Source organism: Argopecten irradians, chromosome 2 (assembly GCF_041381155.1).
Source record: "Argopecten irradians isolate NY chromosome 2, Ai_NY, whole genome shotgun sequence".
Taxonomy (NCBI): Eukaryota; Metazoa; Mollusca; class Bivalvia; order Pectinida; family Pectinidae; genus Argopecten; species Argopecten irradians.
The window spans coordinates 26161198-26186848 of NC_091135.1; the positions used below are offsets into that span (position 1 = coordinate 26161198).

Genomic DNA, 25651 nt, shown 5'->3' on the forward strand with positions numbered 1-25651 from the left:
TCAAATGACGACGATGACGACGACAATGAGTATGATTACCAATGATTGAGTAGTTACACATCTGATGACGGTGTGCTAAAACACAAGATGCAATGATTTTATTTACATATTTCTTCCCCAAAGAGCAATGATAATAAAATGATATTTTCTTGCATGTATTAGTGGACGTAAAATTATAATTATGCATGCATGTCCACTCGGACAGAAAAAAACTTAGTGAAAGGTTACGTGTATTGACGATCTGAATTTTAATGGAATTGTTTGCGAGATGAAGGCCAATAAAGAATTATCGTAACGATCTTCACGGTGACCAGGCTGTTGAATTAGTCGCATACGTTATGAGTTTTGCGGTAGTGCTAAAATTATCAAAACACTTAAACAATAAGAGATATATTGGATGTTTTTAATTTTTTTCTGAAGTATTTTTCATTTTTAAACTCACGATCAATACAAACTATAATTTGTTAGAATGTGATTGCTTATACATAAAGTTACTTTACAAATCATAATGTGGTATTGATATGCTATGAGTACATACTAGAACACCCGAAGGATAAGATATTGGATGATTTATTTTTCTTCTTCTTCTTCTTCTTCTTCTTCTTCTTCTTATTATTATTATTATTTTGCAAACACAGCATCAATACAAAATATTAATTGTATCGATATAAAGTTTATAACTAATGCAACCATGATAAAAAAATTGATAAATCACTGAAAGGATAAAATATTGGATGACCGATTTTTGTTTTATTTTTCCAAACTCATGATTGATACAAAATATTAATTGTTAATTAATGTACTGACAGTTACTTTACAAATTTGAAATGATAATTCTTGGACTGACAAAACATACAAATCATTGTGATGGAACGATGGTCTGAATGAAGACGATGACGACGATGATAATGATTTAATTATGACAACGATGATTATGATTACCATTTATGATGCATGTTTTGTTTACAAATTATTCACTTCTTTATGGCTATTTAAATACATGAGTCAAGTCCTCACAACTTTATGCATTGTTCACTCTCCAATCTCTTGTTAACTACGCGTAACTGGTCGTGAATTCTATGTGCATGGAAATGGGAATCTATAACTATAAACTTCGTGACAAACTATTTTCAAAGATATTGAATAGAGACAGAGGATTTAAAACTGTAGTGTTGCTCTTCTTTGGTTTATCATTGTTCATTACTCGGTCCGTCCATCACATGGAAACACAACGGGGTCTTTGACTTTGTTGATGATTGATTCATAACAAATGAGATGATCATTCCTCATGGTATTGATTCAGAACAAAAAAAACAACAAAAAGAACAAAAAATCAGAGACAACTTCTCAAACTTGTCTGTTACCATGGCTTGTGTGCTACACTCATAAAATAAAGTGTTTGTCAGATTGTATTGAGTGTATACTGGACAACTATACCGACATTTACTCACAGTTTGAAACTACGTTTGATTGATATATTCCTATTATACAGCGGCACAGAGGTGACACGACAAAAATAGTTTTTAATGTAGGACACAAATATTCACCTCTGTGTCGGTATAATTATGATAGTTCTTGAATAATTGTTCCAAAGAGACCCATGCTATTAGAAAAAATTCAAAGTTAGGCAGGTCGACACTGGATATTTTGGATTCATTCATGTTATGATAATCATGCGCATGCTACCAATCAGGCGTTCGTAAACGCCGTAATACTTAATTTCATAGTTTCCACAAATAAACTGCGGAACCTTAGTTATCTGTGACCTGTGACTGAACAAATTGTTTCTGGGTTCTACTATCCACAGGGACCTTGTACGAATTTCTAACCAGCAGTATATGTATAATATACTATAGTATCTAGTGTATACATAAACTGTAATAGGTTTGAAATTCGTGCCAGGTCCCTGTTGTACTTACATCACAAACATTACTTAACTTTAAGGAAGTCCTTCACTTAAAATACTTCAAAGGAAATCATTACAAAAATAAGAGGAGAAGTTAATGAGGATTTCTTAACTAATGTAATGCGTTCTTATGGGGAATTTTTAAGTTAAGGAATTCCTTAAAGTTCAGGAATGCTCGTGAAACTCGGCCCAGTTCTAATTGATAATTGATATACTTAGCACATGAGACAAATTCAGTATATATGAACATAACTGGAATGTGTCATTATCATTTTTGATATTTCCCCAAATAGGCCTAATCAGTAAATTCTATTTGATATGTATCACTACGTAAGCGACGAAAAAGAAGAAATAAAAACTAGGCAAACAAGCACGGTGAACATCTCAAACAACTGACTTGAATTCCACAATAGCAGATATTCCTGCTGTATTTATACGCATTACATCCGAGGTAAAACCAGTGACCGGATGAGGCTATTAGTATCAATAGAACAAGCATATGGCAGAGTGTTTTTACGTGACACCACAGGAGTATACGTCTGTTTGTGCCGGACTGCTATATACGCCGTATCATCATCAGGTCCAGGAGACTGCCACATTGCGAGCTGTGAAGCTGTAATTGAAAGACAACCCGATACTATTTTTTCTGAACAATTGAAAAGTTTCTACCTTTGTTTTGGATATCTACGTGCAATAAGAATCATTTACCTGGTGATTCTAATATCTGCCTGCAATATAGTAATAACAATTTACAAGTAATCATGTATTATTCATTACTTGTGTATTAAGGGTATACAGCGATTGGCTGAGGAACATAAATGCTGCATAAGGCCAAAAAATATGTCTGTTTAGGGTTACATTTGCAAAAAATACGGTCAGGAGGATTTTTAGTGTCTTTCACTCTAAAATAATGGCCAGAACCTGAGTCTGAGTTTGCAATACGACACTTTTAAGGGGGGGGGGGGGGGGGGGTTCGTTAGAAAGTGGACAAAAAATAGGGTCGGGGGTAAAAAATTAGGGTCGGTCGGGTAACCCCTAGACAGACATTTTTTTTGCCTAACATGAAATGTTCTTTATATTGAAACGTTTCTTGTTCACTCCAAAGTCTATAAAAGTGGTAGCTACTGATCCTGCTTAGCGCTCAGCATAAAGGGAGTAGGACGACTGGTTTGCCTGTTGTCAGTATAATGTGACCGAGTGGAGTTCGGGTGTCTCCGGTAACAGGTTGTGTGAGATAAGCAGGGACGGAAATGGTTTATTGGAATAGCTGTCCAATAGATATATTATCCCACGTAGTTTTCTTGAACATCTCAAGTTATACAGTAGGTGTTCATGTGAATTTAGGTCAAACTGTACCCGAAAATATGAAAACGAATGAGATGTCCGATCTATAGAAATTGACCTCACATTCAGGTGAAGTAAATCAAATACTCTTCTGGTCAAATTTACCCGAAGTTTTATATGTATATACATGTATGTAGAAAAATATGTAAAATTGTCCTGACAGAAAAAATATCTGAATAAAGAATAATAATGACATTAAATAAACTCTTCGAAAGCGCTACAATGTCTTCCTATTGTATTTATTCTTTATTCACACATTTTTCTTCCACAAAGACAAAGACAATTTTGCATGTATCTTCATTTCTTTCGTTGATTTTTAAAAGTTCCAAAACATAAGCTTTGGCGCATAATGTTTCTAATAAGTGAGAGAAGAAAGAAAAAAATGAGAGTGAAAAACCAAAAAAGATCCAAGTGGGTCTTGGCACCCAGCAAAGAATGATTTAAGTCTGACAATAGAAAGGGGGATCTTTCTTCTGTTTTTTTCAAATTTTAACTATCAAAATACGAGATGACGGCCTGTTGGCCATCTTGTTGACCGATCGGTCCCAAAATGCATTATGAAAAAACTAGGGACTATATAAAAATATACGAAATTTGAGAATGAGCCCTTGCAGTAATTTCGCAGAAAAAAGCTTACAGTAAGTGTAGTAAGCAACACATGCCGCCTGACGTCAATTACATTTTCTAATCTAAGGGCAAGTTATCATTGCTTAGTTATGCTATCATTATATGAAGTTTGAACAAATTCTGTTGATGTATTCTCAAGCTATCGTCTGGGAACGATTTTTTGTGTGAAATAATCTATTTTTAGTAGCAGTGACCTTTGTAGTGCCCTAACGCGCTACATTGAATATGTCTGTATCCCATTGCGTTCATACCACCTTTAACGCAATCAAAACACTGTTCAATCTCTATATATTTACGAATATAATTTTAATTAGGACAGAAAAAATGAGATAGAGAAAACAATGATATTACTTTATTTTCATACCATATACTTACTTTGACAAACGAAGTGGAAGTTTTCCACATTGAAATTTGCCAGGTCAAAACTGTCCGTGTCGGTGTAGTATATAACTTGTTGATTGGCATCCTTGGTATCGTTTGTGTAATTTGACCGAAAGTTTAAAGCCTGCTCCTTGACCGTTCCCACTGGTGCCGTCATATGGCGATAGACGTAATCTCGTTTCACTAAGTAATGACCAGTGTAAACGTATATCCAAGTATGTGTGGATCTACAATATAGCAAAAGAGTTTATATTATCCTAATCTCACACCTCCTGTTTTTAGTACAACATATTAACACACATCTCGTACCGTCAATCTCGCACTCGTAGCTACTAACTCACTGTGGTTTTACTTCCCATCTATCACTTTGTTTCGTACCCTCCAAACTCTTATTGTCTCAAATCTTATTTCGCCCACATTTTTTGCATCTTTATCGCACCCTTTAAGGTACGGGGTGTCCCTTAGCCATGTTACACTTGTATAGCTTTTGACATACATGAGCATCACTAAAGATGGTATATGAAGGCATGATATAAAGCAATGATTTGCTTCTATACTTAAAAGTATTGACGTGGTAATGACGACATAATTACCACGTCAAAAGAACATTATAAGGTAACGTGAAAGTCCCATACTGTGTAAGACATTGTGTTTGGTTATTTAACGCCCCAGTTTACAAATCAAATTATTTCTGTATGGATATAAGCATAACCACAGAAGGCAATTAATAACACCAGAAAATGATGTCCAATTCATCAATTAGACATTAGAAAATAATAATGATTTGTCAATAAAAGTGTCATTTTGAACCTATTTTGATGAAATACCGGTAGGTCTTTTATCGAAATTATTAAGATTGCCTACATGTTTTCGTTGAGCTATTTTTTATGAAGAAAATGAAATTTATAATTACAGGAAAATAAGCCAGAGGCAATAATGCTTACTACAGGCCCATTATACCTTCCCTTTTCATTTTAATGGGGGTAAAACAAGATTGATAATTTGCTAGAGTCGCGAAAGTTATTAGCTTATCATGAACACAACAATTCTAACCATGTTAAGCACATGCTAACCATGTCTAACCAGGAAAACATAATTAAGATAGATAAAATATTAAATTTCATAGTGCTGGTCGTCTTATGCTTCCCGCCGTCTTCTGAAATACCCCGAGGTAGTTGACTATCACTGCGCGAGAAGGCAAAACAGCGAATTGGATCTTCACTGTAACATAGATTACGCGGGCACACTGAATTTGATTGGTGTTGGAAACTCATCTGAGGCCATTGATATACATTTTCTTATGCTGTAATTGTTTTAATGCAAGCGTAAATGATGTGAAAAAAATTGTTTTATTCGTTTTTAAGTGCTGAACGAAACTAATGTATTGTGATTTTTATATACTCGAAATTCTGTTTTGTGTTGACAATTTTCAAGTTTGATAGACCTATAACTAAATTTGAAAAAAAATTGGTTACAAAAGTCAAATATGTCTTACATTAGTCTTATTTGAAGCAAATATTAACATACTTACACGTTTTCTTTTATCAGGAAATCCAAAATACGTCATGAGTCAAGTCCTCACAACTTTATGCATTGTTCACTCTCCAATCTCTTGTTAACTACGCGTAACTGGTCGTGAATTCTATGTGCATGGAAATGGGAATCTATAACTATAAACTTCGTGACAAACTATTTTCAAAGATATTGAATAGAGACAGAGGATTTAAAACTGTAGTGTTGCTCTTCTTTGGTTTATCATTGTTCATTACTCGGTCCGTCCATCACATGGAAACACAACGGGGTCTTTGACTTTGTTGATGATTGATTCATAACAAATGAGATGATCATTCCTCATGGTATTGATTCAGAACAAAAAAAACAACAAAAAGAACAAAAAATCAGAGACAACTTCTCAAACTTGTCTGTTACCATGGCTTGTGTGCTACACTCATAAAATAAAGTGTTTGTCAGATTGTATTGAGTGTATACTGGACAACTATACCGACATTTACTCACAGTTTGAAACTACGTTTGATTGATATATTCCTATTATACAGCGGCACAGAGGTGACACGACAAAAATAGTTTTTAATGTAGGACACAAATATTCACCTCTGTGTCGGTATAATTATGATAGTTCTTGAATAATTGTTCCAAAGAGACCCATGCTATTAGAAAAAATTCAAAGTTAGGCAGGTCGACACTGGATATTTTGGATTCATTCATGTTATGATAATCATGCGCATGCTACCAATCAGGCGTTCGTAAACGCCGTAATACTCAATTTTATAGTTTCCACAAATAAACTGCGAAACCTTAGTTATCTATGACCTGTGACTGAACAAATTGTTTCTGGGTTCTACTATCCACAGGGACCTTGTACGAATTTCTAACCAGCAGTATATGTATAATATACTATAGTATCTAGTGTATACATAAACTGTAATAGGTTTGAAATTCGTGCCAGGTCCCTGTTGTACTTACATCACAAACATTACTTAACTTTAAGGAAGTCCTTCACTTAAAATACTTCAAAGGAAATCATTACAAAAATAAGAGGAGAAGTTAATGAGGATTTCTTAACTAATGTAATGCGTTCTTATGGGGAATTTTTTAAGTTAAGGAATTCCTTAAAGTTCAGGAATGCTCGTGAAACTCGGCCCAGTTCTAATTGATAATTGATATACTTAGCACATGAGACAAATTCAGTATATATGAACATAACTGGAATGTGTCATTATCATTTTTGATATTTCCCCAAATAGGCCTAATCAGTAAATTCTATTTGATATGTATCACTACGTAAGCGACGAAAAAGAAGAAATAAAAACTAGGCAAACAAGCACGGTGAACATCTCAAACAACTGACTTGAATTTCCACAAATAGCAGATATTTCTGCTGTATTTATACGCATTACATCCGAGGTAAAACCAGTGACCGGATGAGGCTATTAGTATCAATAGAACAAGCATATGGCAGAGTGTTTTTACGTGACACCACAGGAGTATACGTCTGTTTGTGTCGGACTGCTATATACGCCGTATCATCATCAGGTCCAGGAGACTGCCACATTGCGAGCTGTGAAGCTGTAATTGAAAGACAACCCGATACTATTTTTTCTGAACAATTGAAAAGTTTCTACCTTTGTTTTGGATATCTACGTGCAATAAGAATCATTTACCTGGTGATTCTAATATCTGCCTGCAATATAGTAATATCAATTTACAAGTAATCATGTATTATTCATTACTTGTGTATTAAGAGTATACAGCGATTGGCTGAGGAACATAAATGCTGCATAAGGCCAAAAAATATGTCTGTTTAGGGTTACATTTGCAAAAAATACGGTCAGGAGGATTTTTAGTGTCTTTCACTCTAAAATAATGGCCAGAACCTGAGTCTGAGTTTGCAATACGACACTTTTAAGGGGGGGGGGGGGGGGTTCGTTAGAAAGTGGACAAAAAATAGGGTCGGGGGTAAAAAATTAGGGTCGGTCGGGTAACCCCTAGACAGACATTTTTTTTGCCTAACATGAAATGTTCTTTATATTGAAACGTTTCTTGTTCACTCCAAAGTCTATAAAAGTGGTAGCTACTGATCCTGCTTAGCGCTCAGCATAAAGGGAGTAGGACGACTGGTTTGCCTGTTGTCAGTATAATGTGACCGAGAGGAGTTCGGGTGTCTCCGGTAACAGGTTGTGTGAGATAAGCAGGGACGGAAATGGTTTATTGGAATAGCTGTCCAATAGATATATTATCCCACGTAGTTTTCTTGAACATCTCAAGTTATACAGTAGGTGTTCATGTGAATTTAGGTCAAACTGTACCCGAAAATATGAAAACGAATGAGATGTCCGATCTATAGAAATTGACCTCACATTCAGGTGAAGTAAATCAAATACTCTTCTGGTCAAATTTACCCGAAGTTTTATATGTATATACATGTATGTAGAAAAATATGTAAAATTGTCCTGACAGAAAAAATATCTGAATAAAGAATAATAATGACATTAAATAAACTCTTCGAAAGCGCTACTATGTCTTCCTATTGTATTTATTCTTTATTCACACATTTTTCTTCCACAAAGACAAAGACAATTTTGCATGTATCTTCATTTCTTTCGTTGATTTTTAAAAGTTCCAAAACATAAGCTTTGGCGCATAATGTTTCTAATAAGTGAGAGAAGAAAGAAAAAAATGAGAGTGAAAAACCAAAAAAGATCCAAGTGGGTCTTGGCACCCAGCAAAGAATGATTTAAGTCTGACAATAGAAAGGGGGATCTTTCTTCTGTTTTTTCAAATTTTAACTATCAAAATACGAGATGACGGCCTGTTGGCCATCTTGTTGACCGATCGGTCCCAAAATGCATTATGAAAAAACTAGGGACTATATAAAAATATACGAAATTTGAGAATGAGCCTTGCAGTAATTTCTCAGAAAAAAGCTTACAGTAAGTGTAGTAAGCAACACATGCCGCCTGACGTCAATTATATTTTCTAATTTAAGGGCAAGTTATCATTGCTTAGTTATGCTATCATTATATGAAGTTTGAACAAATTCTGTTGATGTATTCTCAAGCTATCGTCTGGGAACGATTTTTTGTGTGAAATAATCTATTTTTAGTAGCAGTGACCTTTGTAGTGCCCTAACGCGCTACATTGAATATGTCTGTATCCCATTGCGTTCATACCACCTTTAACGCAATCAAAACACTGTTCAATCTCTATATATTTACGAATATAATTTTAATTAGAACAGAAAAAATGAAATAGAGAAAACAATGATATTACTTTATTTTCATACCATATACTTACTTTGACAAACGAAGTGGAAGTTTTCCACATTGAACTTTGCCAGGTCAAAACTGTCCGTGTCGGTGTAGTATATAACTTGTTGATTGGCATCCTTGGTATCGTTTGTGTAATTTGACCGAAAGTTTAAAGCCTGCTCCTTGACCGTTCCCACTGGTGCCGTCATATGGCGATAGACGTAATCTCGTTTCACTAAGTAATGACCAGTGTAAACGTATATCCAAGTATGTGTGGATCTACAATATAGCAAAAGAGTTTATATTATCCTAATCTCACACCTCCTGTTTTTAGTACAACATATTAACACACATCTCGTACCGTCAATCTCGCACTCGTAGCTACTAACTCACTGTGGTTTTACTTCCCATCTATCACTTTGTTTCGTACCCTCCAAACTCTTATTGTCTCAAATCTTATTTCGCCCATTTTTTGCATCTTTATCGCACCCTTTAAGGTACGGGGTGTCCCTTAGCCATGTTACACTTTTCAAGAAGGTATAGCTTTTGACATACATGAGCATCACTAAAGATGGTATATAAAGGCATGATATAAAGCAATGATTTGCTTCTATACTTAAAAGTATTGACGTGGTAATGACGACATAATTACCACGTCAAAAGAACATTATAAGGTAACGTGAAAGTCCCATACTGTGTAAGACATTGTGTTTGGTTATTTAACGCCCCAGTTTACAAATCAAATTATTTCTGTATGGATATAAGCATAACCACAGAAGGCAATTAATAACACCAGAAAATGATGTCCAATTCATCAATTAGACATTAGAAAATAATAATGATTTGTCAATAAAAGTGTCATTTTGAACCTATTTTGATGAAATACCGGTAGGTCTTTTATCGAAATTATTAAGATTGCCTACATGTTTTCGTTGAGCTATTTTTTATGAAGAAAATGAAATTTATAATTACAGGAAAATAAGCCAGAGGCAATAATGCTTACTACAGGCCCATTATACCTTCCCTTTTCATTTTAATGGGGGTAAAACAAGATTGATAATTTGCTAGAGTCGCGAAAGTTATTAGCTTATCATGAACACAACAATTCTAACCATGTTAAGCACATGCTAACCATGTCTAACCAGGAAAACATAATTAAGATAGATAAAATATTAAATTTCATAGTGCTGGTCGTCTTATGCTTCCCGCCGTCTTCTGAAATACCCCGAGGTAGTTGACTATCACTGCGCGAGACGGCAAAACAGCGAATTGGATCTTCACTGTAACATAGATTACGCGGGCACACTGAATTTGATTGGTGTTGGAAACTCATCTGAGGCCATTGATATACATTTTCTTATGCTGTAATTGTTTTAATGCAAGCGTAAATGATGTGAAAAAAATTGTTTTATTCGTTTTTAAGTGCTGAACGAAACTAATGTATTGTGATTTTTATACACTCGAAATTCTGTTTTATGTTGACAATTTTCAGTTTGATAGACCTATAACTAAATTTGAAAAAAAATTGGTTACAAAAGTCAAATATGTCTTACATTAGTCATATTTGAAGCAAATATTAACATACTTACACGTTTTCTTTTATCAGGAAATCCAAGACGCTGTTTAATGATTTACTGTAAATTTGAACCAGCGTTTTACCTGCATTCTGACATTGCTCTTGCGCTTTGTTGTAGGAAGATACTGTAGTGAAAAGTTGCAGATCTGTTTTCAAATAAAAAAAAATGTAACCAAATCCATGCAATTAAAAACGCATGTTTCTCGATATAAATAATTCTAGGATTATTATTGAGAGGAAGAGTTCATGTGCGTGTATTCTTTCCTGCTGTTGCATTGTTCGAAATCGGTGTTAATTGTATGTTACAAGGATATAAATATTTACTTTAGAATGATACGACGTTTTTTGTTCGCAGAACCGCATCAAAGTCGTGGGTGAAACCCGCTTTGGTCAACAATAAATGGCTGTTCATAATGTTATGAGTAAATTGAATTTTAGTCAGTTTAACAGACAAAGGAAATATAAAAAAACAACTTTGTGAAACCAAATGAGTTTTTCAAGATACCGTACACGTGCTTATTTTAGCGCAATCAATTTTTACCGCAAACCACATCATGAACAGGGAAGAACAATGATGAATTGCTGAATTCGCACAGTCACCATAGTGACTACATTGACAATAAACAGAAAATACAATTTGTATGATTATATTTTAGCGCAGTATTTGTTTTCCATAGTCGGTTGATTTCAATGTTCTGTCGCGAAAAGTGCCCCAAATGATATTACTGTTAAGATACATTTACAAATACGTTTATACGTAAATACGTTTATTTACAATATGCAACTCATTAAAAAGTGTGATTATGTACGTACCATGCGCGTCGGTTCCAATCATTTCTGAAATCAAAATATTAATTGGGATGAATAATAAAACATAAGAGTCGTAATCTTACGTATAGCATAAACCATGAACTGACTGGAGGATAATATATCAAGAAAAACCTACTTTTGCATAAATTCAACATAATCTTTGATTAAATGAATTGAAATCTTACCTGCACACAGATACATCAGCGTAGTTTCACAGTTGATCGGTTTCAAACGGTAATTACGATTTCTGGCATCAAGCCTAACACACTTGTTGACATATGTATCTCTCTGTGAGTTATCGGTGGTTGGAGTCAGTGTTAGGTCTATGTCTAAACCCTCTTTAGGGGCCCATTGGTAAGTAGACGTGTCCAGCTTCGTTGCAACAAGCACTGTACTAGCGCGGTCCCTAAATAATGATAAACAAATTAGTTTTCTTTTTCTCATTCATTTTTTTTTATTTTCATGAACATGTTATTACACAGAACAAGGAATACAATTCATCACAATGCCAATAATATGTCTTACATTACAATTTTGTATATATGCAACAAGTAACAATTGGACATACACATTTACACAAACCCTACAAGACCAACATTTCATCTATCTACAATATGTGAATCGTCAAAGAGACAACTAAATTTCAATGTTTTCTTTTTCAAATAAGGCATGCCATCCTCCCCATCTTATAAGGTATTTAGTATATTCATTTTTTTGATTTATACATAACCTTTTCCGCCTCATAATACTTACATATATGTACTTTAAGTACTTCAAAACATACATAAATTTCTTAATTCTACAGTAATATACATATTGTTTGAAAAGTAATGACATTATATTAAACACTTTGTTATGTCGACCATGTAGACCAAGCAGTATTGATAATGGTGATAAACTAACATTGAAAGTGGTTCTCTCAAGTAACCATTTCTCAAACTCCTTACGAAGTTTTGTTATCCTTGAACATTCGTAAAACAAATGTATATATGTTTCATTTTCATCACTACAGAATGTACATAGCGGAGAATCCACTACCTTAATTCTGAATAGAAAAATATTAGTTGGTAAAATTCTATGAACCAGACGATATTGCAGCCACCTTAACTTGGTATCCTGTGTTTGTTTCAAAATGATCCTGTGGGTTTTTGTCCACCAGAACTTGTCATCATCATCCAGCCCTAAGTCACATGCCCATTTCACTTTGTAAGAATCATTAATTGATAATCCATATGATTGAGTCAAAGTTTTATATATTATTCTTTTTCCAGGTTCATCTGAGACTATGATTTTTAAGAAATATGGAAAATTAGGGGGATCAATGATATTGGTCTTCTTCTTCAAACTTGGAAAAGATTCTATTAATACCTTCTTTAATCCTTGAAGTAAAGTGAAAGGAGGTTGAAAATGATAAAATTGGCAAAAGTTTGGATAAGAAAAAGTGTCTCCATTTTTGTCAATCATATCTTGAACAGTTATTATTCCTCTCTCATACCAGTCTTTCCAGTAAACTTGTTTTTTATCAATGGTAAAGAGGGAGTTGAACCCCAAAGGTTCTGCTAATATATGCATGTCATCGAGAGGAAATACTTTTTTAACCTCTGAACGCATCAAGAAAACCTCCTTCCAAAATAAATCATTTGTTCTTTTTGACATCAATTTATAGAATTCATCACCAGCATTAGAGAGATGAAGTTCAACTTCATGCTCATGGTCCCCTAACAGGACATGTGCCCATGTTCATGCTGGGTTTTTCATCTTCTTATCCAACCAAGCTTTAAAGACATTAACAATGACACTATAAATGTATCATTTCTAGCCCACCCCTCCTTACTCTGAATGACTTGAAATTCTATAAATTCTATCTGTTGAGTTACCCAATAAATATGAGAAGATAATTTTGTTAAGTCTTGTCAAATATTGATTACTTGGCGAAGGTAAGCTAATAAATAAATGTACCAACTTTTAAATTGCAAGTGAAAATTAGTTTTCTTTCCCTAGTTACCTACTCCACTCGTGAGTGCATTTATTGCTTTGTCGTTTCATTAGCCTATGTGGTATCATTAGAAAACATTCTAAAGTGCATAAGAACTGTACTTAATGCTCTGGTTGCATGCTCCTTTGTCTACCTTGAAACTGTGACATTTTAGCATAGCGTTTAGCCCAAAGTTGGCACCACATAATTCATTGGGCCTGCTTATGCTTATATCTCAGCATTAAAGGGTTATGATGGTGGTTTAGCCATCGTCAGTATCATGTGGCCAGGCGGGGTGTTAGCAATATCATTGAGTGGGAGAGCATACGTTTTTGCTTTTACAAGCAACACCAGATATATCAGTCTCCAAACGACAACTCAACACAAGCAACTAATTATGGGGAAATCGAGGATATTCAATGTCCTGTTTGGTAGATAATTATAAATCAATCATAAGATAAAGTGTATAATAACAATAGAAAGAATACCCAAGAATATGTAGGAATCGTCGCTTCTTGCCTTCTGTAGCCATGTTCCCGACCACTAAACCTTTCGTACGACAGGTTCTTTCATGAGCCGCCCAGTAACTAGCGGTGACGTTTTCATAGTAAAATGCTGAAATGTGAAAATAGTCAATTGATAAATGTATGGTTGTATTTAGAATTTAACTAGAACACTGCGAAGCCCAAGAATACCCCGATAAATGAAAAGTATCAGAGGCTAACCCCATGGAATATGCAATACACCTGTAAAACATTTTAAATGTTCTGTTTGATTACAAAAACAGTTCAGAAAACGGAATGTCTTGAAAAAAAATTGTTCTCTGACTAGATATAATTCCTAAGAATAACAAAATCATGATCAGATACACTCTCAATATATATATTACTTCAATGAGATAATTTGCCACATCCACACAAACTATTCTTGTGTCTAATATTGTTTTATATTGAAAGGATTAAACCAAGAAGGGTAAAAAGGAGCTTTTTAGTAAAACAATTATATTGTGCGATAATGATTCAGAATTATTCAGCATATTAAATCCGACGTATTTTGCCATTTAGTTGAACGGTTTTCATTTTAGAGCCATACTTATAAAATTTCAACATAACAGAAGAAAACATGCCGTTTCAGTGCCGTCATAATTTGACGTGGCGTGGCGTAGCATATTGACGTCAATGTACACTAATGGCACATGTTTACAAGCAAATCCTTGATGTATGATACAAATTGACAACACAAAAACGTTCTATCAATAATAAATTTTAATATTCTCATACCCTATTAGTATTTATTAAATGTATCCACATGCCCATACAAATATGCAGTTGTTGTTTTTTTCGGAAATTACCGTCACCGCAAAACCAATTTGATTCTCAGATTTGACAGCATCTTTGTAAACATACAAGCTTTACTCCATACACAATGATAGGAGCGTTAAACTTTGCAAAGAAAAATAGGATAATAGTTGATTAATAAACTGTTTTGAATGGCTATTTCTGCACTCAACTTGATATCAAATATTTTCAAACCGTATCTATTTCTAAAAACGATTCTGTTAGCTGAATCTGCCAATGATTTACAAAATATGTTAGATGGCCCAAGTAATTATTGGCAAAAATGGAATCTCACCGTGAATGTGAAAAAAATAATAATAACGAGTTTTAGAGAACGTTGGGGGAAGTACATAAAAATTGGTGGTTCTATGATGGAATGCAGTTGGAAGTTGTAGACCAATTTATATATTTGAGAGTTGATTTAAGTTTAATGCATTTACAAATGTTTGTTAACAAGGACGAAAGACTTTATTTACCTTATTTTCAAATGTAAACAAAAGAAATTCAAATTCGTTACACTTGTCTTTTGAATTTGTTTGATATATATGCTAACAGTGTGTTACGGTATGAATCTGAAATCTGGAGTGTCTGTATAGCTGCAGATATTAAAGTGAACAGTCGGGCAAGGATGGCTAAAATCGGTAAAAATGGTGTGAATGTATCCAGTATAATTTCTTATGAAATGGAAAAATAAAATCTCTCGTCAAAATCTGTCTGCGTACGAAGAAATTAATTTAAAGTATGGGAATTCTAAAACATCCTCCCGGCTCACTATGTCCGTGGTTACATTTCCACGCAGCCTCGCTTTCAATGCTTTCAACTTTTCTTTACTTTAATGGTCAGAACTGGGAAACTAAGCAGAACTTGACCGTCGTATTAATATGTGAGAACTTTTGGAAGGCCAATGAACGCATTTAGACTGGTTTTCTTTGCCCGACTATTCACTTTAAATATATATATTAAATTCTATAAAAGGATCTTGCATGTTAAAAGTGCAGTGTAATGATTTATAATGAATTTGGTGTTTTTAACTTTTCTACACTGGAAAATATTTGTCTACACAAGAAAATATACGATGAAATATAAACTGAATATTATGAATATAATTTTAATAACTGTATTTTGAAAACTATATAAGGTGTTTGAAAATAATGTTAATTAACTGGGTAGAAAAAGTTAAATGGTACGATTAACAAATGATATATATGGTATATAGTCATGTGGTGTTTACCATTGATCAAGCAAAGAATTACTGATATACATGTAGCATTTCAAGAACTGTCGTGTATTTAGAGAACAGTTCTCATAAAAGTGTCGTTTATAAAGACACATAGTAAATTATCTGACAACGTATATTCCAAACGAAAACAAAAGTGTAGGTTTTGTGACACTAATCGTGATATTGAAGAGTATTTCCATTTTATAATAGTATGCTAAATTAACCAAGATTTTCGGAGATACCAGAGATTGAAAAAATCGGATTTCAATTAGTACAAAAAAGTAAATGAATTAAATCTGCTGAGTAAATTTAATTTCTCACTGCTCTGGGTAAATCATATGTTAACTATTCTCCAATGCATAAGTGCAGTGTCCTATATTTTTACCAGTTACATATGTATGATATTGTAATGTTTGTCCATCTGGTTTGAAAACAAATAGCGTAAAACAATAATTTGAATTTGAAAGGGGCCAATCAAAACATCAATGTATAATAAGAATAAAACGTACTTACCGTATTTACCGTGTATAGGAAATAGATTTCGATATTGGTAATCATTTTTATTCTGTAGAAAGTTTACACCTTTGAAGTAGTTATATTCCATCATCGAACTATTGTAGAATTCTCTTAACTCTGGTCTCGTCACATTCTCCATACACACAACTTCATCAAATTGTCGTTCAGGCCTCATCTTGTAACATACATCATAATTCGATAGACTGTACCCCGCTGTCTCAGGACAAAGCTCTGCACAAGTAGAATAGTTAAAGCGGTCCAGAGTTTTGATAGCTAAAGCTAGCTTTCGCTCATCAACTCATGAACAAAATATCATTAAAAGACAAGAAAGGAAAAACTATTTACCATTAATGATAAGAATTTTGACAAAACATTTTGTGCTGCCACAACTATATAGTCTAAATAGTAGCATGAATGTATAGTTAGTAACCTTGAAAATGAAGCTTGACAAAAAATTACAGTGAATGAATACCATTATTTATGGGGTTTTTTTCATCGATGGTATCAAACAATGATATTTGTTGAATAGAAAAGACTATTTTGGCGATAATCTTATATTCCTTGTTTTTGTGTGTTTGGTTTGAATTTTAGAATTATCATTATAATTATTATTGTTGTTGTAATTTTTTTCCTTTTTGCAGTAGTTTTTTTTTTTTTTTCCTACCTAAGGTTTGTCGATGAAATATTAAAGTGTTTTATGGCAGCATGTTTTCTAAAATCAATTGACACTGGAACCAAACATTCAGTCGAGATGTGTGGAACTGTATTACCTACATTACTGAGGTGTCGAAATTATTTTGCATTTAACGTAAGAAAAATTTAGCCCTTTATAGACAACGTTCTGTTATTAACTTTTGAAAACATTTTGCATATAAATCAGGCAGAAAATGGGGGTTTAAATATTTACTATTTTTTTTTTAAATATTTTAGAGTAAAAATAAAAGTCCAAAAATTGTCCTACAGTATAAAAAATAAAATGACAAAGGTGTATCAATTCCCACATTAAAGTGTAATATTTCGATTTCGAATAACAGCAAAATTTATTAAAATGCAGCTAAAAATGCTGTTGATGTGATGATTTAATTTATAATAATAGAAGTGCTCAAAGCGAAGAAAGACAAAATGGCCGTTAGATGGGCTATTTCGTAAAAACTATTGTATAAAAATCTACAAACAATAAAAGTGTATTTTTTTAATTTTTAAGTGGCAACTATCTAGACATTGATCAATTTTGTTTGAAATCTCAAAACTGTTTAGAACTTGCTCGAAACGAGACTTCAACGAGAACAAGCCTACGTTTAAAGAAAAAAAGAACACTTTTGTCCATAATTTCAAGGTTCAATAGAACTACGTTGCTAGTTCTGCTCACCAAAATGGCAGCTAAAGTTGAAGATTTTAGAGCAAGATACCGCTTCTAGACTGAAGTTATCAAGGGTCAGCAGCACACAGTCACTGCCAGGTTGTGGCGAAGGGTCTAGCTTTTCTTTATAGGACAAGACCTGTCCAGCCCAGTTATACCAACCATTACCATCGTGTCGGCCATCAAGCAGAACCTGTCCTACAGACTCTTTAAAAAGAAAACAACATATCTCATTTAAACAAGCTACTTAGGGAAATTTCCGATTACATTTGCGAAATAGAATGATCTAACGCAACATAGAATAAAAAATAGAAAGCTATACTCATAGATATAAAGAATCAGTATACACGTATTTCAGCAGATAGTCACAAAATTAAAAGCCAATGGTGTTATAACAATTTTTTATCCATACCAAGGGCAGAAAATCCCTTTCTCTTATCCCAGACAGGGATATCCAAAGTATCTTTCTTACCCAAATGTCAAGACAAGCTACACGAGATCTTTGCTCGTGCTCAACAATGGTATGATGTAACGACAACAATATCATGACGTCGCGGTAATAGTATTATAACTTAATGATAACAATGAAATGACAAAGACGGTGATTCATTGGGATTACGTCATCTTCGCTGGCATAAGTAACACGTTTATTAGAGAGACAAAGTGGTGCACGGGGTAAGAGATTAATATAATCTTATATTGGTCTGTTAAGTGGACAGGGATATTTCAACCCGAGTGAAAAATTTTGGCTGTCAATCCGAGGCCTGCCGAGGGTTGACGGTCAAAATCTTTCATAAGGGTTGAGATATCCCTGTCCACTTCACAGATCCATGTTTGATTCATACTAAATTTTCGTTGCTTTCCAGGCTTTTCACCGCGCCATTATCACAGGAACGTCGTTATCCGTCCAAATTGATGATGTGATCGACAATGCACGACGCGGCTACGCCGCATGTATTGATGACGTCACGTTATTGTCTAGCGCGTGTGAGCTGTCTTAAAATCCCCCTGTGTAAGATAGACTTTTCTTTCATGCCTACACATGTAATACTGGCTGGTCCAGGGCAATACACTCATGTCGCTTGAGGCTGTATTGCATGGCTACCCATGCAATAAAGCCTCGTGACGTCACGGCGTCAACAAAATCTCTATTTCCTCGGTAAAATTTTAACATTTTTATCACAAATATGGCTGGTGTTACTATAAAAGATGCACACAACGGAATTTATGTTGAAAGTATCGCGTTATTATTCTAGTATGAAAAATTGACTTCCATCGTGGATTTCTTCGAATTTATTTCAAAATGGCGGGATATTATAGTTGTAAAATTGCAATAAAACGTCGAGGTATGAAAGAAAAATACTCTTTCATAAGTGGATATGAAGGATAGGGATATTCTACCCTCGGGATCACAAAATGGTGCAAAACCCTAGGCAAGCCTCGCGTTTTACTACATTATGTGACCCTCGGGTAGAATATCCCTATCCTTCATGTCCACATATGAAAGAGTCTTATAATCTTTTCTCTATCAACCACGGGATATCCCTGTGAAGTATGGGAGAAAAATATCAATCACCCTCTTCGTGGTGAGACAGGAGATCTCAACCCTCGGAATACGATTATTAAGCTGTCAGACAATCGGTAAAACACCTCGGGTTGATATGCTCCGGTCTCACACCAAAGAGGGTAAAAGAGTTTTAAGAAAAGCTACACTATATCTGACTCGGCAATAACAGTATCAAGGGCGTCGCAGTAATAGTATTATAACGTCACAACAACAATGAAATGAATGAATGAATATGTACATATGTCAATTTCATAAGCATACATATTTGAGGTCTGAGAGTAGTTGGAAAGAAAGAACAGAATGAAACTAATGTAGTAAATTTAAGCCAAATGATGTTTAGATTGGGATGAGGACATTATTAGAGATACAAAGTAGTGTACAGGTGGAAGACAGGAGATCTCAACCCTCGGGATTAGATTCTGAAGCTGCCAAACACGAGGCTTTGATTAAGAATCTTACATTTACCCCTTGGGTAAGATTCTCCTGTCTAACGCCAGAGGGGGTGTAAAAGATTTTGTCAATCCTTCATATCCACATATTTTACTCTAATATCGCTACATTTTCATTTCAATGTTCCTGTCATTTTTTAAACTTAGTAATAAGTCCAAAGAAAACTGGGACTGCAAGTCGATTCTCCAAACCTAAAAATTAATTGATACAAGAAAATAAATAACGTGCTATTTGTGTCTTAGCCTGGTGTTTTACCGAACAAAGTTAATATCGCTTTGGCGGATGCAATGAGGATACAAGTGTATTGTAATGCAGAGATAAATCAGTACTTCATACATAGGTATGAGAAACGAGAAAAAATATTATAATGATAATAAATATATATATTACCTGGGAATATAAACTGTTGCCATGTAGCTGCCCATCTCTTGGCTGGTACGTCCGCATTTAATAGATGTTTGTTTTGACTCGCGCAGTATTGCTCCGCCTCATCTCGTGTTTTAGGATCTTGATGGGTCTTGTAGCACGTGCCGGTAGTATCTTCGTATTGGTGATCAGAAGGGCAGAATTTCTCCAGATCATTTTTTCTGTCTGAAATATGATGCTTTAACATCAATTTTGTGTGTATAAGCGTATGTATTTATTGGTTATCTCATGACTTACACGTTACTACAGTTAACTATTGTCATAATTGAGAACACAATGAGAAGACAAGAAAGGAAAAGTTATTTACTATCAATCACACAGATGTAATCAAACAACGTTTTTTGTTTTGTTTCTATTTTTTGTCCTTTTACATTCGTTTATATTATTTCATACATTTTTTAACTTTTATCGAACCTTCTTTTCCGATTATAGTTGTAAAAGTAAAGCGGTATACTTACAAAAAATAATGCGCAATTGTAAACGAACAAGATCGGAATAATACAAAGAGATGAAGAAGACTCCCGAAAATAAATCTGTATTATGAGTAGTAAAATCCCTCTATTTCATTAATATTGGTATTCCCTTTTTTGTATATTATGCAGTTATCTGCCCTTGTGGGTAGTATTGTTAACATAATGTATTTATCGTTTCGTCACATACGCGTAAGAGAGCAACGTCATATTTTTCAATGTAAATAACGTCAGTTCACACAACATAATGACGTCACAATCGATACCTGCTTGTAAGACAACATCCATAAAAATATAAGAAAGGGAATAAATGTGAAACTATTGGATTAACATTCAGGTATTCTTTTATTGTGATAGAAGAAATTCAAATACTATTCTCCCTATCCTGTCAAGAAAATCTTTCTATCATCAATCCTTATTTCCAAAACCAATACGTGACTGGAACAATCTACCTGACACATTAAGAAATAGCTCTTCACTAAAGTCCTTCTCTCTTGCACTGTCAAATCTATCCACTCCACAAAAAAATCTATTTATATACATATGGACTCGGGAAAGGCAAAACCAATCACACTAGAATAAGAATGGGTTTAAGTGCTTTAAACAAACATAGACATTCTTACAACTTAACCAATAACAAATTCTGTGACCTTTGCGTGAACTCCTCCGAAGATGAAATTCATTTCTTTTTACATTGTCCAAAATATAACAGAATCCGTTCCAATATGCTCCGCACTGTTTGTCATATATTCGCTCCAAATGTCAACTCCAACCTCATTGTAGAGCTCATGCCAAGTGTTCTTGTCAAAATAATTTTATGTGGCTTAGAAACTCTAAACGAAATTGAGAACAAAGCATTATTTGACCATGTATTTGAATATATAGTAAATTCAAACAGATTTTGACCCCCCCCCCCACCTTCCTCTCTCTCTCTGTCTCAGCCCCCCCTCTCTCTCTCTTTCTCTATCTCTCTCCCTCTCTCTCTCTCTCTAAAGTATGTATGTGTGAGTGTTAGCGTGTGCGACATTTGTATGTCTTTTGTGTAATTGTACATATTGTTTGTTTGATATATGTTGAGGAGAGCATCTAGTAGCCTTCGGGCTGTTTGTAATCCTCGTAAAATAAATAAAGAATTAAATTAATAGAAGATAATTGTAAAAATGAATCAAACTACAAATCTATACATCTTCCATCTCAAAATTATCGGTAGTTTCTTACTTACATTTACAGAAGAAATTGGCAGCTTGCCACTGTCCATTTTCGGTGCACCTGATGATAAATATATTTGAGGCTACCATTCCAGTCATGTTGTACATGTAGCCGTTACAACGGTAAGCCACACCACTCCCTATCACATGATGATCGCTGGCATGGAGAACGTATGCACTCGGATCCACGTTATCGGGTAATGGACCACAATCTGAAATCAATGGACACAACTTTATCTTTGTATGATTTTTTTCATAATTTTATTTATCACACGGATATTAGACAAACTACGGATAATGTTAAGTATCGTGTACGTTTCTCAGTCTTTCCTTTAGATAAAGTACACCAATGATCTGGATGGAATTTCCTTTCCCTCATACGATTATATTAGAGGGTTGCTGATGTTTCATTCCAAGATACTATTGAGACAAAACATATTGTTCACAGAAAACCTGTGCCCAAAGATAGTCGATAGTGATCCTGATGTTTTGAAATTGTAGTTTTCTGAAAATATTCCCTGGTGATTATAATATCTAAATGCCCACTACCTTTCTGAAACGGCTTTTAATTTTTAAAATGAGAATATTAAACGAGATCGATAATTTTGTAGAGTCGCAAAAGTTATTATCTTACCGTTGATACTACACTCATCATTATTTACTAAAAAAAAAAAAAAGTTAATTTTCAAAACGCAGGTCGTCTTATGTTTCCCGGCGTCGTTCTAAATACCGCGCCGGTGGTTGACTATAACTGCGCCAGATGGTAAAACAGCGAAATGAATCTCGACAGTTATCATATATCACACAGGGAAATCATGTAAATGTTTGGTGTTATTACCTCATCTCTGGCCATCGATATGCGTTTTCTAATGTGATTTATGTTTTTTAAGAAAGCTTTAAATTTTGATCCGGAAAGGTAGTGGACCTTTAAAAAAAATCCTATCTGAATTTCTTGTTTAAATAACTTTGTTAAATTTATCATACTGTTATAGTTTACTTTCACATCACATTATATTTGAATCAATAATGAGTTACATTTATCGATTGGAGATACTTCTGTGCAATGGTGCTTTGAATGCTCTATGGAATCAGTGATTTTTGTGGAGTTTAAATGCTCTCCATACCTCATGAATTCATGTGTTGATATAGGAATCCGAATAATAGCACACTGATACCTTAAGATCGATTGGTTTTGCGGTGATGATATTTTTGAGATTTTAATGGTCATGTCATGACTGAGAAAATTTCATCCATGAGATATGAAATTCAAGCCAAATCGTGTAATTTTGATTCTCTAAAATTTTATTTTCTAACTTTTAAGTTCAGATCGCGAAAATTTTGGCCCGCGAAAGTAACCGGCTTTACGGTATTGACAACGGGAAAGATAAATAGATAGGTTATTCGCAAATTCTTGCCAGATAAAAGTAAAATCAGGTTAATTTTATCTGTTTGATTATTTTTCAAATTTTCGAAAAAAGCATTTTTTTGAAAGAAAGAAAATTGTTCTTAAATTTGAAGCTGAATAAACATTTTGTTTTGAATTAGTCTATATGTGAAAAAATGTATAAGCTTTGAGCTTGTTTTCTACTCCTCAATAGTTAATTTTTTATGTGTGTATACATGTACAGTGAACCCGCTTAATCAAAAATCAGTTATATTGAAATATTGTGTAATTTAAAATTTTTAATCCTTACTTATATCTAAAGCTAAATAATTTGAAGAGATTCAATATAAGCGGTTCCACTGTGTATCGAGAGATGAATTAAAAACTGTTAAAACAAATTCTTCATCAACCGGGCAAAGTAAAAAAAAAAATCATAAAAAAACATTCAAAAATATAATTTGGTTCCAACAAAACTGGACAAAACAGAAAATTGTCCCTCCTTTTCAAAAGGGACTCCGACCTGACCTTAATCATATGTCATATTATAATGTCCTAACCCCCGGGTAACTGTAAACAAAAACAATGCTTATTGGTCATGGCCACCAGAGGTCACAAATTGACATTCCTCCTTTAGGTTTCTGATGAAATCTTAAGAAGACAAATTGTAAATTTCACTACCACACACACCTTTAACAGAGCACGTCCTAGTCGTTGTGTCACATGTTTCCTCCAATTTACATCCATGGTCACTACAAATACCGGCAATGCTCTGAAAAAATTCAACTTTTATACAGAAAACACGGATATAGAGAGTAAACCACTTTATTTTCGAGAGATAAAAATTTTCGAGATACAAACATTTTCTAGAGTTTATTTCGAGAGATAAACATTTTTTGAGCATTTATTTCGAGGGATACAGATTATCGATCGTTAATTTTTTTGAGAGATAAACATTTTCGAGAGTTTATTTCGAGAGATAAACATTTTCGAGGGATAAACATTTCCGAATGATAAACTTTTCGAGAGTTTATTTCGAGAGATAAAGCTCTTCGAGAGATTATCTTTTTCGACAAAATGTTTCACAAATAATGGTGTGATACGTATAAAATTACCAAGCCCATGATCGCAGATGAAATATATTTGCGAATATACTGATATCAACGTAGACGCAAAATATAGCCTACGCGAAAATCAAGCGATTTGCAGTATTCTAATCCTAATACAAAGCATCTTATTGACGTAGATATTAATCGCGCAAACTCAAAATCCTATTTCAACGAAGATCTTTATTTTCAACTTTTAAACATAAGAAACGATTTGTTTGAAAATTGATTATATAATCAGGAAGTAAATCTTATCTATAATTCAAATGGTCAGATACAATGCATAAGTCATTAAAGAACTGAACAGGTTTACCTTGGAAAATATGAAATGGGGAGTTATAAATATGTGGTGTTGAGAAACTTAGAGAAACAAATAATACTTGATGAGCGTTCAAGTAATGAAAGGGGTAATCACATTGCAAAACTATTTAAACAGTTTGTGTACCCGAACAAATAATTTCTTTAAATTAGACATAAATAGGGTCAGTAGGTCGGGATTCTTTTAATGTGTGTCTTTCACTCTAAAGTAATGGCCGGAACCAGAGTCTGAGATCGCAATACCGACTTTATTTATTTATTTTTTTTGTAGAAAAGTGGAAACAAAATTAGAGTCGGGGGGGCGGGGGCGGTGGATAGGGTTGGCCGAGTAACCCTAAACAGACCTATTTTTTGTCCTAAGAACATAAAAATCATATCTGGAATGTTCTTATCTGATTCAGTGACAAACAAAACAAATAAAAAAAACTCGAATGATATTCAAAATTATGAAAAATGTCTTTTCTTATCAACTATAAAATCACACATTTTCTCTTCTGGAATGTTCTTATCTGATTCAATGACAAACAAAACACATAAAAAAAACTTGAATGATATTCAAATTTATGACAAATGTCTTTTCCTACACTAGAAATAAATAGCTAATCAATAATATATTTGTTCTGTGAGAATGTGACAGGTAACCGTTATCTCTGGTCATTAGCGGAACAAAAACAAAAACAATGCCACTAACAGGAGACCAAATATAACCTAACACTTATAAGATATTTACATACTTTATTATTTTAGATATATTTTCATTACTCTTTTTTTATTTGTTGTTTATTTTTGTATTTTGTTTATTAAATTTTCAGATTAAACATATTGCCCTGATTGACTGTATCTATGTCCATTTTAGTATACACAGCGGTATAACAACACATCAACACATATGAGAATTTATCCCC

General features: G+C 33.9%; 1 protein-coding gene across 1 annotated transcript; it reads right to left on the minus strand.

Annotated features, from left to right (window-relative positions):
* Window positions 1-7172: 7172 nt before the first annotated feature.
* On the minus strand, window positions 7173-22149 carry LOC138316551 (uncharacterized). The gene is made up of 10 exons (XM_069258232.1): window positions 21956-22149; window positions 20228-20428; window positions 17830-18027; window positions 16458-16691; window positions 13877-14003; window positions 11599-11819; window positions 11417-11440; window positions 10617-10749; window positions 9074-9306; window positions 7173-7345 (listed from the first exon to the last, which is right to left on the minus strand). Exons 1-10 carry the CDS (start codon window positions 22047-22049, stop codon window positions 7173-7175), a joined length of 1638 nt encoding a protein of 545 aa, XP_069114333.1. The 5' UTR covers window positions 22050-22149.
* Window positions 22150-25651: the final 3502 nt, after the last annotated feature.

Bases quoted from the DNA above. Each gene is read 5' to 3' on its own strand.
- LOC138316551 (XM_069258232.1), bottom strand. From the start codon at position 22,049: ATGTACAACATGACTGGAATGGTAGCCTCAAATATATTTATCATCAGG. The intron at 20,429-21,955 runs GTAAGTAAGAAA...ATCATATTTCAG, and splicing joins TGCCAATTTCTTCTGTAAAT to ACAGAAAAAATGATCTGGAG. The intron at 14,004-16,457 runs GTAAGTACGTTT...TTCACATTTCAG, and splicing joins TCCTATACACGGTAAATACG to CATTTTACTATGAAAACGTC.